General features: G+C 38.0%; 2 protein-coding genes across 2 annotated transcripts in view; one reads left to right on the top strand and one right to left on the bottom strand.

Moving 5' to 3' along the window:
• Nucleotides 1-9,220, bottom strand: part of col4a1 (collagen, type IV, alpha 1) — a 92,220-nt gene extending 83,000 nt beyond the window's left edge. The window contains exon 1 of the mRNA XM_067443426.1: nucleotides 9,003-9,220. Within this exon, the coding sequence (XP_067299527.1) occupies nucleotides 9,003-9,071 (69 nt within the window). The 5' untranslated portion in view covers nucleotides 9,072-9,220. The remainder of the gene's footprint in view (nucleotides 1-9,002) is intronic.
• Nucleotides 9,221-9,314: 94 nt separating this feature from the next.
• Nucleotides 9,315-17,185, top strand: part of col4a2 (collagen, type IV, alpha 2) — a 150,471-nt gene continuing 142,600 nt past the window's right edge. The window contains exons 1-3 of the mRNA XM_067443427.1: nucleotides 9,315-9,471; nucleotides 9,912-10,023; nucleotides 10,120-10,171. Coding sequence (XP_067299528.1) covers nucleotides 9,983-10,023; nucleotides 10,120-10,171 — 93 coding nt within the window. The 5' untranslated portion in view covers nucleotides 9,315-9,471; nucleotides 9,912-9,982. The remainder of the gene's footprint in view (nucleotides 9,472-9,911; nucleotides 10,024-10,119; nucleotides 10,172-17,185) is intronic.

Here is a 17,185-nt window from a genome sequence, read left to right as displayed (position 1 = left end):
AGATCATGTGACAATAACAACATGGCGAATGTAGAATGTCTGGATTTCCTTCATATACCCATATCCATACTATAAGGAACATATATTTTTTAACATTAATGCACAGTAAGTTCAAATTCAAATTTCAGACACACTACCTGACAACAGAAAGGAAACCTAGGAAATAATGAAGACAGACTAAAAGTCCTGAATGAAACCGAAAAGCCCACAGAATGTGGGTTTCAATTATTTATTTAGAAGTTAAGTTCCCACAAACCTGTATGATTACTTTACTATATCTAACTTTTACAATCATTTGTGCATAGCCTCAAACATGACATGCTTAAGAATATGTTTCCATGACTTAATTGAATTAAATCATGGCCATCATTTAGTTAAATGAGGGAACAAGTTAGTTCAGAATGCATGGCGACGAATTACCTAAAACAAAGTAATGAATAAATAAGTTGTGGTCATGTCTGAACTACAACAAGAGAACAAGTGGGAAATGTATGGAGAAATGTAATTCTGGGCCAAAGTATTTTTCCCCATTTGGGCTCATTACATTTATCATTAGATGAGTATTATATTTTATTTTTCCACACACCATTTCTAGAGCTGACCATAGATTATATTCACTATACAAAATGTTCATTTTTTTAAGATTTTAAATTATATGAATTTTCCAGGCTTTAAAATCACAATATAATAAATCATGATATGGGAACCCTGTCTTTTGGCATTGTTATACAAACATGTATTGTTTCCAGCCAACAATTTGTAGAATTTATATGTATATCAAATACTAAGTAGCCTATTAAACTGCATTTATTGGGGCTGCTTGGCTGAAAAAGGTGCACATGTGGGTGCTTTATGATACTTTGTGTTATTTTCTGGAGAGATGAAAACAAATAAAAAAAAGAAAATGAGAAAGAAATGTCCAGGCTAAGGGAAAAGGAACAGTTATTCAGGAAGATAAACATGTGCAACTGTTGCTTCCTCTGCACTGGCATTCCATCCACCCTCTCTCGGGAGATGCTGGAACAGTCCGATCTGGCGTAGGCGGAACAGTGTGTAAGCCTAGTGAGGTCCGTCATGTTTTTCCCTCCAATTGGACCTCATCCATCCTCCGTCTCCCCACTCACTCTCTCTCACACCCATCACCACGTGTGGTTTCCAAGAAAGACAGAAAAACCCACCCACATGAAACTTGCCAGTCTCAAGGGGCAGAGCAAGCCTAAGAGATATGCACTGCACATAAGTCACTTGAGGAATTTCTTTCACTATCAGAGCGTATGATAAGATGGATAACAGCACACGAACTCTGATGTATTAACATGAAGTGCATAAAGTGAGTATGTATATTTAAAGACACCAACATTTAACTTTTTTGGCTTTTAGGGTCTGAATATACTAAATTGTTCACACATTTACAGTTGAGCACACAAGACTTTCGAAATATCCTTTGTTGATTGTGAACGCGGGTGTATGCATTCGTTGAGTGAGCACTTCAAAGTTAGTTTTTTTGTTTCTGAGTGCTCAAATCATTCACACACGCGCTGTCCACAGCCCGTGAACCTCAACGGACTGTACAAATTACATCACGCAAACTGTCTATGAGCCGGAGCAGGTGAGGGAAGTATACTTTGGTTAAGTTATCTCTGCAACCAACACAATATGCTATTGACCTCCTAGTTGGCTAAATTAATATTTAGCAGACATGAAAGGGTATTTATTGGGTCAAACATGACTTTGGGTCATTATTTTTCTCACAGTTTTCTGCTCGTTGTAAATCAGATATAGATAAAGTAGCCAGAGGCGGACAGTAGTGGAGTATTTTTACTTTCTAATCAAGTACATTTTTATACTTTATCAGTGTTTTACTTTAGAAAACTTTTACTTCACTGCATTCCAAAGCATAATATATAATTTCATACTTTTTACTGCAATTTCATAAAAAAAAATTGTTTCTTACCTTTAATACTTAATTACACTAAAAATGTGGTACTTTCTTGCTTGTACTCAAGTAAAACTTGAAAAAAAAAGTATTCAGTACAACATTTTTAATGTAATTAAGTATTAAATAATATTCAATATGAAATGTATTGCTGTAAAAAGTACAATATTATGTTTTGGAATGTTGTGAAGTAAAAGCCCAAACTGTCTGCAGGGTCCTAGAGCACACAGCGCCTGGGTTACACACTTTCAAAAATGAATTTATTAAAAAAATACACAAAAACGCACCTACTTTTTGGGGGGTTGTTACAGCTTAGACAACATATTTACATGTTTATCACTTTTAGCAGTGTTTTATGTAACTTTAAAGGGTTTCCTGTATAACGACACCAACATTTTGAACTTACACCACTGTATGTGTGTATGGGAAGCTTTTCAATTTGGGTAGGCCAAATCCAGGCCGAAATCCCAAAAAATGGTCCCGGAGTTTAAGGGTGCTTTCACACCTGCCTCATTTAGTTTGGTTGAATCGTACTAGAGTTCGTTTCCCTCTTTGGTGCGGATCGTTTGGTCAGGTCTGAAAGCAGCAATCGCACTCGGGTGCGCACCAAAAGCGGACCAAACAAGCGTACCGAGACCTCCTTGAAGAGGTGGTCTCGGTACGATTTCAAACGAACTCTGGAGCGGTTTGTTTGTGGTGAGAACGTGATCCGACCTCGAACAGAACCAACTGCAAAAGTACTGATCATGTTTGGACTAAACCAGCTGCCGTAGTTAGCTGCGCTGACATTGTGTGCATGATATTATTACCTGATAGATCGTTGGCAATATTTTTGGAAGATGAGCATGTCAAGAGTTAATAATTAATGCACGCCTCCTCTTAAAGAGACGAGCGATGTGCGCTCGCCGTCTGCAGTGCATTAGAGCGGTGTTTTCATGTCTCATCCGCGCTTCATTATAGAAATGTTTTGTTTGCATACTGTGGTAAATACACACAGTGTAGTAGATTATGGCCAGGGACAAAAGTGGCCCGCGCAGTCGTCTCTCCATAGTGTTATTATAGTTTGCTGGCGTTGCGTCTTCTGTTGGAATTTTCCCACATGTAAATTCTGACCAATCGAAAAGCTGTTTAGGAAATACACCATGGCCAATGAGTGATGTGGATGTTGTCACGTGCCTGCGTTTTGGTTCGTTTCAACTGGTTCGGAGCAAAGCAATCAGTGTGGTGTGAAAAGGAACCAAAAAAGCTGAAAAATGCAACAATGTATAATAGGGCTGTAACGATATGCGATATGAAATCGAAATCGCAATACGCAGGTCCACGAACCTGTATCGCGATGTGAGAAGGCAGAATCGTGATACACCCCTTCCAACTCCCAGAATTATCCTTCCTGTTCTGGTCCAACTTTTAAGTCAGCAGTATGGCAACATTTCAGCTACCCGGTAGAGAACAAGGATGGCAATCGTGTAGTTGACCCACACAATTTGCCGTAAGTGTTTCAAGAAGCTTCCCCAACCGGCTGGCAACGTGGTGTGAGCGTGGCGTTTCTGTTGCGTGTCCTCCGCGGGGCGGCTGCGTGGCGTTTTCTCTTTCTTTGCACACCAGAAGCATGTCTGACGCGGCGCTTCTGTTGGTATTGATGTACAGGAGGCCCTATACTTCATGTTAAATATATATTGCCTATTGGTACCGCAAAGAAAACGTCGGCAGTAGCCTATTGACCATACAGATATATGGTATTGACGGCAAAATAGGCTACAGAATACTGTACAGAATAAAACTGTTTTGTCCCCCCCATATCGAGGTTTGTATCGTACCGTGGGTCAAAAATCGTGATGCGAACCGAATCGTGGGTTTGGTGTATCGTTACAGCTCTAATGTATAATTGTTTGCCCTTGGTTCGGACCAAATGAACTGAACTAGAGATGTGAAAGCACCCTAAGAGGTTAATTCCTACCTTGCTCTATTAGTAGGTAAGCTGTGGGCTTTTTAGTTACTAATAAACATATGCTATAATCTATTTTACTGATGAAAACAGTGTTAACAATACATTTCTACCCTAAATGTTTCAGTGTGTGCGTTACACCCTAGCAGCGCATTAGTTTAGAACACTGATTAACTTGTTCACAGCTGTTTAATACGTGCATTCACCCGATCAATTTTAAGCATCCAGATAATCAAACATATCAGTATGCATTTAATTGTCATTTTAACTGTTGAAAATGGACCGTAAAAGTGGACAAAGTGGTTCAAAGATTTATTATACTGTTGTGGCTTCAGGCCTTGATTAGCGACTAGTCTTCATCAAGCTTAAAGCATCATAGCAGACCCTTAAAGGTGCACACAATGAGGTTGCAAATTGCCCACCGCTCACCCCTCGCTTTCGGAGCATATAGAGAAACTACGGCGGCCGACACAGGAAAAAAATTTTATCGTCTGAGACAGCAGAGGTTAGCAAGAGCTCTATAGAGAAGTTTGTCTATTTAGGGCTACTGTAGAAACATGATGATGCAAAATGCCGACTTCACTGTAGGGGACCCGCAGTGTGTGTAGATAGAAATTAATAATTCTAAGGTAATAAAAACATAACGGTTCATTGTGTAAGGTCTTTATAAGCCACCGAAAACATAGAATATTGTATTTATGTCAATAAAGCCCCATAAATACTACACAAGGCACCTTTAAAGTTGAAATATAACTAGTCTGTGTAACCCATATTTCTGTGACCTAACTACATCACAATACTGAAGCTTAGTTGCCATAGATATAATATTGTTTACAGCTGATGAGGCCTCAGGGGCTGAAACATGATTATGGTTATGGCAGTTACATTTCAACATGCGGTCTAAGTGGTAGATCAATCACAACAGGCGGGGCCACCTGACCAATCAGAGCAGATTGTGCTTTAAAGAGACAGGAACTAAAACAGAGCATTTCAGGCAGAGGGTAAAACTATGATTTTTCTTTTCTTTAAATCATGTAAATGAGCATAATAGGGACCCTTAAATATTTACAGTCTTTGTCCTGTGTAAAAATGTACAAAAAATTATTGATGACATCCTGAGTGAAATTGATTATACCAGAAAATTAGATGGGATTTACATGATTTTTAGGGAAATGCGCGTATGTGGCCAAGAGTAAATGCAATGCATAAACAATCGGACAGCTGTCTCACTGATCAAGACCAATGAAGTAACTAAGCTGAGAAAATGAATCATAAATACGGCCTCTAGTTCATCTTTCACGGTGTGTTGGGTGCTGTCATGACTTAGTTTGCTCAGAGATTACACTACTATTAGTTAAGTTTACCGAGTTCACCTTCATTTACTTTAGCTGTTTCTGCACTCAAGTGGAGAATCTTATCTGTAATTCCATCCTAATGAAGTGAGTTAACTCCAGGAAGAGTGCAGGGGCAATCACCACTAATCTGATATGAACTGGATACACGTGAGACCAGGCTGACCTTATGAAAATCACAATTGATAAACAAGCTAGGAAAAACATAGCATTCAACTGAAACTCATCCGGATCACCAGCCTTCCATTAATGTACAAATATAGATGAGGAAGAAGATTTTCTGAATAAATAAACTCAGTGTATTTCTGCCACTGAAACAAACAGACACACTTAATATACAAAAGAATTGGTTTGTTATGGATATTCTTACCCCTTGGTATTTGCAATAATAAGCCTATGGTAACCATACCATACACACATCTTTAGTCCTCATGAACGTTTCTGTTTTTTCTTTTTTTACAAAAATGTTGACTCCCAAGAGGAAAAACAAAAATGTATGGTAAACCACACATACCACTAATGTTGTAATAGTTCCTTTCCATCCATTTCACTTAAAAATGTATTCAAATTGATTAAACTCAGGAGGCAGGGCTGGGCTCACATTACTTTTCCAGTTGTTTGTGATTACTGAATAAGAATATTTTTAATATACATGTTAATGATTACACTCACCAATTCAATATACTTTAACAGTAAAAAAATAAAATAATAATAATAATAATAATAATAATTAATGGGAAAATGGAAACCTTGCCTCAAAAACAAGCCTACAACAAATGGTTACACCTTTTGGTGTTTGTCACACATACAGAGAAAAACATTATTGTTCTTGGTTAAACAGTGTTCACAAACCTGTCTTTTATACCACTCACAAATGGCATCATTACAATCCAAGGCTGAGGTGACAGAGAGAAGCAGCTGTGGGTGGCATATGATGGGTGTAGCACTAGGAAGTGCTGAGAGATTACAGTTTCACACACTTTCCATGTAAATTCTTGCCAGAGAACAACAATGCACAGTTTAGAACAGCTCACATTATTAGGTGATAATGTAAAACAGCCATTAATATCAAAACAAACCCTGTCAGGGTGACCAAGACCAACATAATGGAGAAACATGGTTGATATTTACATTTATGCAATTCATATGCCCGCAGTGCTGCTAGTGTCATGCTTTACAGTTTGAGTACAGAATACACTGTACAGTATATATATAGCCAATGTCCAGTTTTGGGGAAAGTTACTTTGAAAAGTCATACAATATTGAAAAAATGAAAGTTACTGTTTAAGAAAAGTAATGTGTTACGTTACTTTTGCGTTAACATTTCTCACCTAGGCTGCAGGGCTTGTTTCCTTTTTTGTTTTTGTTTTTATAACAAAAAAAGTTCTACAGTGTTTTTGGGCAAATGTAAAGACTCAAGACAAGCCTCAGGCTGAAGGAAATGCAAAGTCAGGAGACAATAGAGGGTGCAACTCTAACAAATCTTTCAGCTGTGCTGTCATTCTAGATAATGGAATAATAGTGCAGCGTTCCAGTGTATTTATTATGCCCTTCACTTGCTAACTTCCCTCCATCTTGTCCACTCGGATGTGCGTCATTGCTTACGTTGCATGAGTGCCCACTATTGGCGGAAGAAAGCATTCTATATGTATATAGGTGTGTTTGGTTTGTTCAAAAAATAATTAAAACATCATAGAGTTGTTTGTGTTGGGATAAAATAAATGTGATATGCGGTGACGTCACAATTGTGTTGCATTGGGGTATATAGAGCTGCCTGAAATGTACGAAGTAGACTCGCTCCCTCTGTCAAAATCGAGTGAGCAAGGGTCTTTCCATGTAAACTTCCCTCGTCCACTTCACAACGTGGAACACACTTCAAAATGGCGGCAGAGATTCCCTCGAAGGGAAGTGCTTAGAGAAGTTCACAAGTGTGTTTCTAAAAGTGGAGTGGAACACAATTGGATGCAAGAGAACAGTTTCACACTTACTTCACCAATAAAAACAAAAATTCTAAAGTTATTTTTGCTTATGGTTTAACTGAATCACAGAAGGTCAGCAACAATAAAGTGATATTAAATCTATATATTTAATTATTGGAGGTTTGTTTTCTGACAGTATTCTAATTTTGCATGTGACTGATTTTTATTCATTTAGAAGAATACTGAATCTTTTTTGTGCAAGTGAGCTGAGTAAATGCATGCTCACATTTAGTCTAGAACTACAATAACCACCATGTTTACGCAAAAATCCTCTGCACTTATGAATTCTCTCAACATTGGGACAAGAGGGATGTCAGTCAATAAATGGGAGAACAAAGTAACTTGCATTACTTATTTCAAAAAGTAACTCAGATAGATAGCCTTTTGTTGTAAAAAAAAAAAAAAAGTAATGTGTTACTTTACTAGTTACTTGAAAAAGTAACCTAAAAAAGAAAAAGAAAAAATCAATCAACTGACCAATTGTGGAGAGTGTTGTGGATTACATGGAAAAAGTTGATTATAGCTTATTCAATACAGCTTAGTGATGTACCAGTTTAAATCAACTAATTATTGTATTAATGTGATAATCCATTGACAATTTCCATTTGGAATACAGTTGCAAGGCATGTTCTGGTAATCTGGGGCATTGCATGGCTGTGCTTTAAAATAAGTAAACAGTTATTCTTCATATATACAAACAGTACTAAGGCCAGTTTATTCATCCAGCAGATATGCCTGTATATGCATTCAGAAATATAACATCGCAAGATGTAACAATGCGCATTTATCTCATCATTGCCACAAATCATTCGCCCTGCTCAATCTTATCACCCAGACACCTGTCACTTTCCTTGCTGTGAACTTGCGTCACACTGGAGCCACGCCTCTAGCCCCGCCCCCAATAAAAACACATGTCTTGTCCAGCAAAGATCTCTCAGATTACTGCATCCATATCCTTATGCAGCTGCATGCAGGAAAAACGCATAAGCTGCATTCTTCACTACAGTGCAGTGGAACGCATAAGTGATAGTGATTTCTTAGATGAGTGGCTAACAAATGGGGAAAAAAGTCCAGAATATTAACAATAAATTTACAAAAGTGTGTGTTACCCATACAACACATTGGACTGACCAATTCCCACAGTCTAGGCAAAGAAAAGTGTATACTCGGATAAAAATGGCGTTTAAATGTATACATTTACTTGATTTTCGTAATAGAACAATGAAATAATTGCCAGACACATAGCAAATACAGGCGTTGTTATGGCAAAATATAAACTTCATGACGATGCTAAAGCATCATAAGTGAGATCCACGGAAAGCACATAATCAGATTGGACAAAACTTGAATAAGACCACAAACCAACAAAACAGTGCATGAATCTACAGAAACTGTTGTTAAATAAAATGTGTTATATGAATATGGATTGTGCCTTTGATGATACTGGACTAGAGCAGGAATGCATTCTTTTGATTACAACATTAGAACATGCAACTCGTAGTCATATCAGTCTGCTTGTTTCTAATAAGTCATTTCCATTTGGTGTGCTATTTCTGGACAACTTAAAAACTACATAAAAAGTATATCCCATCCTTTAACTTTGTCAAATGGAAATATTCGCACGTGAAAACTATAAGTAGAACTTGAGCGCAAGCAAGTCGCGCGCTTGTTATACGCACTTATCTGTGCGCGCGAAAGGCTCACGAGCAGACTCCTTATGGCCAAACCGACGACATTACTAGCAAACTAACATTTAAGTTAGCATAAGTTTGTTTTTTAGTTGGACTTACCTTAGCTGAGCTCTTGTCTATGCATAAATAGACTGTGAGAAGAAAAACGGTGACACTTGGAAGCCGCATCTTCACACCTATGAAATAATGTCCGAAAGGACACGCAGATGACGGATTCTTCCCCGTTTCAAGCAATTCTTGCCTCTCTTCTACACGAGCCTGAACTATACGTTTGTCTGCATCTTTGCCCTAAACGTTATGTGGCTGTTGTTGAAAGCAATGTCTTGTTGAAGAGCCCACCACACCCCCTGTCAGGACCACGACCACCCATCAATACGCACCAACACAACCCTGTTTAGAACGACTATCACTCGCATTTCAGCATTGTTAGGGGAAGTTTAAGTCTTGGAGATCAGCAATTCCGTTAAAACAGCTTTGGCAAGGTGGATTTTAGGTGAGATAACCAACTTTCTGAAAGCGCGAACTCAACAGGATTGAGCGCGTGCGACTGGAGCTTGCGAGGTCTGAGGTAAACTTCTGCCTTTACTTATAGCCTACGGATAAACATATCGAGCGTAAATCTGTTTTACTGTTATTAAGCGCGATTAAATAATAACATAATCGAGTGTTTGAAGTTATACAACACATCAACAGTTGCCACAAACCTGGTATAGCTGTGTTTTTGGTACATGTTAGCTGGTTTGTAGCTCGTCTAATATGTTTTTAAAGTGGTCCATTACAAAAGACCAGCTTGAGCTAATATGTTTTTTGGTATTTCATTTTTGTCTATAAGCTAATGACAGGTTGGTGCAGCTAGAGCGCAGATATGTCCCAAAACACAACTACTGGCTAAAGCTGGATCTTTCAGCAAGGAATATCTATAAATATACCAGTAAATGTAATGTGTTTTAAATATGCACTAATGATTGATGCATTAAGGAATAACTTCAGTCCATCTATAACTTTCAGATTATTGAGTATGCAGTAACAGGACACTGACATTAGGCAGAAGGAGAGATTGTATCTGTTTTCAGGCTCACATGGAGGGTGAGAACCATCTACAGCACTGGAACACATTGAGGTGAAGTCTGTTGTTTTGTTTTGTGCCTTAGAAGCATCTGTTTTCCTTTTGCACACATATATATTCACACACACAAAAAAAATTCTCGCATTGCAGGTGTTTTCTGCTGTGCCTTGCAGTCCTTGTCCTTACGACAGAGGTCAACGCAGTAAGTGTGCTTTTAATTTCACTATATTGAGCAGACTAGATTAAGTGCAGATTTGTGCCTCATGTATGGTGCAACATGTTGAGCTGAACCCCTCAGATAAGTGGGAGTGTCCTTGTTTGGATTTCAAGTTCCTCATGTGCAATTAGAAAATGTTTTACAGTTTACAGATCTTCGCAGCGTGCATGTTCCTTTAATTAAAAGCATGTTTTTTTTTTTAAAAGGCACGTTTAATTTCACCCATTCTTACAAGGCTGAAAGTTTCACACTGGTCAAGTCCCACATCAATTAGGTGGTTGTTAGTGGTAATATAACTAACTGGTATCCCATAGTGAGAGATTAGACACTGTCCTGAAGGTAATGATAAAAATGTGTTCAGAATCTGATTAGGTTTTAATATTCACAATCTGACACTTAATGGTAAATTATGTGTGTGATCATATTTGTTTTTGCCTCATATTGTTGGTGTTATATGAATAATTCTGCCTTAGGGTGAATTGATTATTAACTGTACTTTTTAGAATTTACATAATGTACCATTGCAACTTTCTAGGAAAAACAGGGTTGACAACATAATGTCCTTAATGTTTATTTTTAGTATTTAAACTAAATATTTGTTTACATTTTTTATAAAAAGTTGCTATGAAATGGAAATAGCGACAGATATTTTTCTCTGTGTTGTGACACATCCAAGTGTGATAAATTACTGAAAAAATGTATAGGTTCTCTATGCATCTCTCTATGTTGTTGCTTGGATTTTAAAATGTGGCCATTGTACTCAAAAGTGAATGCAGATGAACGTGAGCTTGTACAGGTGGATCTAACTGGACTAAATTATTGGAGTCCATCATAAATTACCATAGAGATGGCTGTTGTTGTAATGACATTTTGATTAAACATCATGGTACAAAACATTTTCTAAATGAATGGACAGATGAAATGTTCACAGCAATATCCATCTGATCTAATTTTTTTGTTTCAAGCTAAATGTAACTTTGCATCAGTATTGCAACTAAATGTTATTCTGCTTGAGTTCTACATTTAAATGAAAGGGTTAGTTCAACCTAAAATGAAAATTCTGTCATTAATTCCCCACCATCATGTCGTTCCAAACCCGCAAGACCTTCATTCATCTTCGGAACACAAATGAAGATATTTTTGATGAAATCCGAGGGCTCAATGCCTCCTCCGTAGGCTCACCTTTGGCAAGCTCCTGCGTAATCATCACACGCATGAATCGTGACGCTCACGTGAACAGCATCAGCCAATGGTGAGCTGTCGTTCTGCCGTAGAGCTTGAAAGTGCTGGCTGCCACGGTATTTACTACGTAAGCCCCGTTTCCACCAAAATCACCCGGAACCAGGGGCGTGGGACTGGGGGGATAAAGGGTACTGAGTAACCAGGGCCCGAGGCAGGGGGGGGGCCTTAGAAGTCAGTTTTCTATACATACACACACATGGTACGGGGGCCCAGCAAGATGGTTTGTACCCAGGGCCCAAAATTTGGTGCTACGCCCCTGCCCGGAACATTTTGTACCAGGAACTTTTTTACAGGGACTTTTCTCCCCCCCAGACCTGCAGCTGTCTGCGTTTCCACCGCAATAAAGTTCCGTGAAGATTAGGCAAATGAGTCCGGTGATGTAGGACTGCGCGCGACTGCTCCTCCAAGTCACTGACGGACAGTAATTTTTGTGTGTACCGATTGAAAGGTTTAGTGGACTGTTTACATGAGACGTTATCTAAACCGATCGTGTTTACATGTGATGACTTTCAATCGAAATCATTTTGTCACATGCAGTTTGTCTGCCGCATCAAAAATGTCAACGCTGTTTTCTCCAGCAGCTGGAATGTGTTAGCCATAGCAACTCTTAACAGCCACCAGGACTAATACAGTATTACATAATAAGCTATTTATTTGTTGTAAAGTGCTATAATCATCTCAGAAAAAGAAAAAAAAAATCTTCTGTCAGGCGCAGTTAAAGTAAAAACTGCCTGGGGCAATATACGCTGTGTCATTATTCCAACATTATCTTCATAACTTACCAAATATAAAATTTACCCCTCAGAAAAATGAACTTTCCTCTCTTGTCAACATGAGCGCGGCGCACGCTGTCACGTCATGTAAGGACGCACACTTAAAAGTAATCGGTCAGGTTGTTTACATGGTGAAAAACATAGACTGTAAGAAAATTAATAACGAGTATGGAAGAGATTCAAGCTGTGCTGCTTTTGCTGGTTATGTATAGGTTTACTAAGAGGTAATTAACAATGACAGAAAAGAGCACTAATATGGAGATTCAGCAGAATGCAGCATATTCAGAAAGCTTGTAAAGCTAGATTTAAAATGACAATGTATATTATTATCAGCTATTACGGATATTGCATGTGAGATGGCTGAGACGAACACGCGCCATCAGACAGAGAGCAAGACAGATATTTACTGAACGCAGAACGAACCTTGCAAAAGACTTTTAAAATGCCAGTTGAAATAAAATGCTGCGTGAGTTTAACCAAACAGAATGTTCAGCGCCCAAGTCCCGCCCTCGAAAGTTCCTGAACTTTGAAAAAGTACTACCTCGCGAGCAGGGCCGTTTGGAGGGGGAAATATTTACCCGGAACTTAATTTAGACCCTGGTTCCTGCGGTCAAAACACACAGAGTACCACCCAAAGGTCCTGGTTCCTGGGTAAAGTTCCTGTGGTGGAAACGGGGCTGTAGACTGTTTAGGATACTGGCACAGATAATAAAAATTGTTGAATAAAATCTTTATTTTTATTTAATTTTTTTTGCACAAAAAGTAGTCTCAACACTTCATAAAACCACTGGAATCACATGGACGATTTTAACGATTTTAACTGCCTTTCTTGGCCTTAAAATTGGTTGTTGTGTTGCTGTCTATAGCGGGGTCATAAAGCCCTTGGATTTCGTCAAAAATATCATCATTTGTTTTCCAAAGATGTACGAAGGTCTTATGGGTTTGGAATGACATGAGGGTGGGTAATTAATGATATACTTTTCATTTAAGTGTCTACTTATATGAGGGTGTATTGTTTTGCTGTCATCATACTAAACTACTTAAACTATCCAATAATTCATTACCGCAATCATTATGTGTTGCACAGATTAATAACCCCCAATGGACAGAATAGTAGTAGCTTTACCATTGGACAGCAGTCTACACGTGTTATGATGAGTGTGTCAAATCCTCTTAAGTATTATTTCAACATGAGAACATATTTCTTTTCCTGATCCACATGCTGATGTGTTTCTGGCCACACGTATCACCAGCAGCAAACACAGCATGTTCAAAAGGGCTGATCGTTTGCCAAGCCACCAGTTAAAGCTCCTTTAGATCTAACTAAATTTTTCTTATCTCTAGATCTAGCAGTGGTATGCACCTTGGCGCCTTGTTTTTTAAAGAAAACATTGCATACAGTGTTAGGCAAAAATCTCCACTGACTTATCAGTTCCTACTTCTCAGTTATATCTCATATTGAAAATATAATGACTTTGTCCATGGTTTTTTCCTCAATATGAATTCCTAAAGATGTTGTATGTAATTTTCTGACTTTAAAGCGGAAAAAAACTATGTTGAGCTTGCAGATATTTAGGAAAAATTATGAGTTCACATAGTAATTTATCTAAAACCAGTGCCACAGCCAGTTATTTTACTGTTTTGTTTTGCTCTTTGTGATAACGGACGTTGCTAAATTTACCCAATAGTATTTCGAAACCACATGTTGCCAGTTGGTGGAAAACACAACGTATTGCTGCTATGGAAGCAAGCAAATTTTTCCCTATCTAAAAAGCTTCAGCATCCATCTAAAACGCAGATAAATCAACTCAACGTACAGTGTGTAGGTCTCCCCGCCTTCCATTGTCAATTGCGCACATTCCTTTTGCGTGTCCTCAAACTGGCAACCCGTGTGAGCTTTGAGTCTGAGGATGAGCAAACTATATTTTAAATTTGGACTGCAGTGCCCATTTTAACCACTAGCTGTCATTCTTACACACAGCACCTTTATGCGATCTTGCTTACTTGTGTTATCGTTCGTCATCTTCAACCGCCGAAGTTTGATTCAAATACTCAAGAACGCAAGTAGAGGACGCATGAAAGTACTCAAATTTGTTCTTGATTTCGAGAATACATCGGATGTAGACTTGAGACAATCTAACTTTTAGAAATCCCAGAATGCACTGCTGGTTGTTGAACAGAAGCCTGTAAGCTTTAAATTTCTCGTTCTCACTTCAGCGATTCACGATACAAGCTCACAAATACATTTGTTTTGTTTTTTTTGCTTAATTATAATAAAGTGATGACCTAGAAGAAAGCCTATAGTATTTGTTTTAGCATATTAAAATCATCCTGACAAAGCATTGACATATACACTGAAAAAACGGAAAACTTACATTGTCTAATTTACTCAATCTTATTATTAGCGATCTACGCAACAAAATTGGGTTTCTCTTCTAAACGTGATTTCTTTGCTTTCGATTAATTTAATTCTCTAAAATGTGCAATCTACTAGATTACATTATTGGGGTGAATGTGAACTAAGTATTCAAACATGATTTTTGCTGAAACTGTAATTCCCAGAATGCTTTGCTTGGGACTTGACGAGAAGAGTAAAATTGTTGAACTTAAGTGTTATTTTATGTGTTTTTTGGGCAAAAATTAAATAGGGCGTTAAATAGTGTTTAACGTTTAATTATGTTAGAATAATTATACTGGTAAATTATTCCCATACCCATTTACCCATAATACCTATTTAAATTATACTGGGTTACCATAGTGGAGAAGAGCAGAGCAATTGCTTAGGCTGTGGAATGAGACAGCACATCATTAAAGAGCATTTCACAGAACTTGACATGTTCAATATGTGCTATTGCTGAATAGCATAATGAAAGCTAGTTAGTACAGTCTTATAGATCAGTCAGGTGACCACAAAAATATTCAAAACCAAAATAATATATTTGATTTGATTAAAAAGGCAGGGTCTCAAGCCCCTCTGTGCATACACTGTTGTTAGGAAGCCATATTAAAATCATGTTGAGACTATGTGAACAAATTAGGTTCGTTTAATTTATTATTTACTTAATTTATGTGTAACCGATGTAGATGGATATAGATTTAAGTCATGTAAGTCCAACATACCTTTTTTCAGTGTAGGTAACATATAGGTAAAATAAAAAAAGATATAAAATTTTATCAAATTGCTAATAGCAATATGAAAGAAAAGTTTTACTAGGTTGTGCATTTGTTTTGTGATGTTATGTTATGGTTATAGTGATAGCCACTACTTATAATAAGTCTGTTCTCTGCATTCTTGGAATTGAGAAACAGCCTATATTAGGGATTTCCTTGTCTCGTGTAGCCAGACCTTCAGACTGACAGCAGAAGTTCTGGACTCTATTGAGGCTTTCATTGCCCAAGGACTGCCCAACAGGACGATCACCAATCGAACCAATCCTATTGTTCCGCGTAATGTTTAGGGGCGTGAAAATTTAAAGTGGATAAATGGCTTGCTTACATCTATAAATTATTAATTCTAGAACAATGTGTAAGTTTACTGTAACAATGGGGCCACAAACTTCATATAGGCTACTTTGAAAATCCTGTGTTTAGTTGATCCTTGTGAACACTCGGTTCTTCTTCCACGAGGGAGGTTGTCGTCACATCATTTGTTTCCAAGCGAACAGTTAAAGAACGCAACACAAATGTCTTGTGGACATTGTGTAGAATCCAAACAATCGGATGACGTCTTCAAAACTTCTGAAGTGTTTCCAGAAAAGAGTGACATACTGTATGTATCAGACACTCAGCAAACGGTCCGTGGGCGTGACGTCTGAGGCTGAGACTAGGGATTTCCTTGAACTCTTTACTCATGAGTCTCACTTGTGGACTATGCGCAATTGTGCCCCCCGGCATCAAATATAAATGAAACATACTCACATAGTCCTATTTTGGGAAAAAATAGTAAACAAATCTGCTCTCTAAAGATGTTTAAAGTAAACAAACAATAATCAATATGTTTTATCTGAATGAGCACACATTTGGACTAAATCCCAGAGGGATATAAATATAATAAAACGCAGAAAGGGTGTCAGCAGTTTGCAGGTTAATGTAACATTTCACATTCCAGGACTAGCAAAATGATGGCAACTTACTCTCTGTACAGTGGCCAAAATCTACAGGATAACGGAGGTGGGTGAACAGTTTAGACGTTTGCGAACTTTTACGCTCACTGTTGATTGGCAAGTCCTGCAGACTGTGATGAGTAACAATTCATTTCTTGCAGAAATACCAAAAAAACATACACACTGGTGATCGAACGTTCTTGGAGTGCTTGTAGAGTTTCCCGTCTGTCACATCCGACAACATGCTTTTACACGGTAGTAGCAGCTGCGCGCTGTGTCCACTTGTGTTTTATGATGGTGGCAACCAGGCAGTGTTAAGGTGCAATACCGACACCTATGCTGCGTCTCAATTCGTCTACTTATACAACGTCCTAAAAGTATGTACTCTTTTTGTGAAGAAAAAGTATATACTTTTGAGCGTGTAGGATAAAAGTATGCAAGCTTCGGGACATACTTTAATGGATCCCGTCTCTGTATAACTGCCCTGTCAATCATCAGATTCGTCACAGTTCAAATCCTCCACATTCAGATTAATTTCCTACCATATTGAAGAGAAATGTAGCCGTACGTTGATCTGCCATTGGTGGGTATTTAATGCAGAGACTCTCCTCGTGTCATGTGTTTGCAGTTTAAATATGCATTTAAAAGTTAATGGCCAAACTTGTCATTGCAAAAGTTCACAATGCTGCTGCAGGTAAAGTATAATGTGGACAACACTGAATAAATATATTTTTGTCAGGTTAAACATTGATATTTGGTCACTCAAACCCCTTTATCTAAACTTATCTGTCATGTTTGTAGTTTTTTAACACTTTTTATCCCCGTTTGTAGTTCTAATCGAATACTCGTCCAACTCGCAACTCCTCCGTTAGAGTGCACAT

This window comes from Pseudorasbora parva, chromosome 5 (genome assembly GCF_024679245.1).
Source record: "Pseudorasbora parva isolate DD20220531a chromosome 5, ASM2467924v1, whole genome shotgun sequence".
Lineage (NCBI taxonomy): Eukaryota > Metazoa > Chordata > Actinopteri > Cypriniformes > Gobionidae > Pseudorasbora > Pseudorasbora parva.
This window is presented reverse-complemented; position numbering and strand designations above follow the sequence as displayed.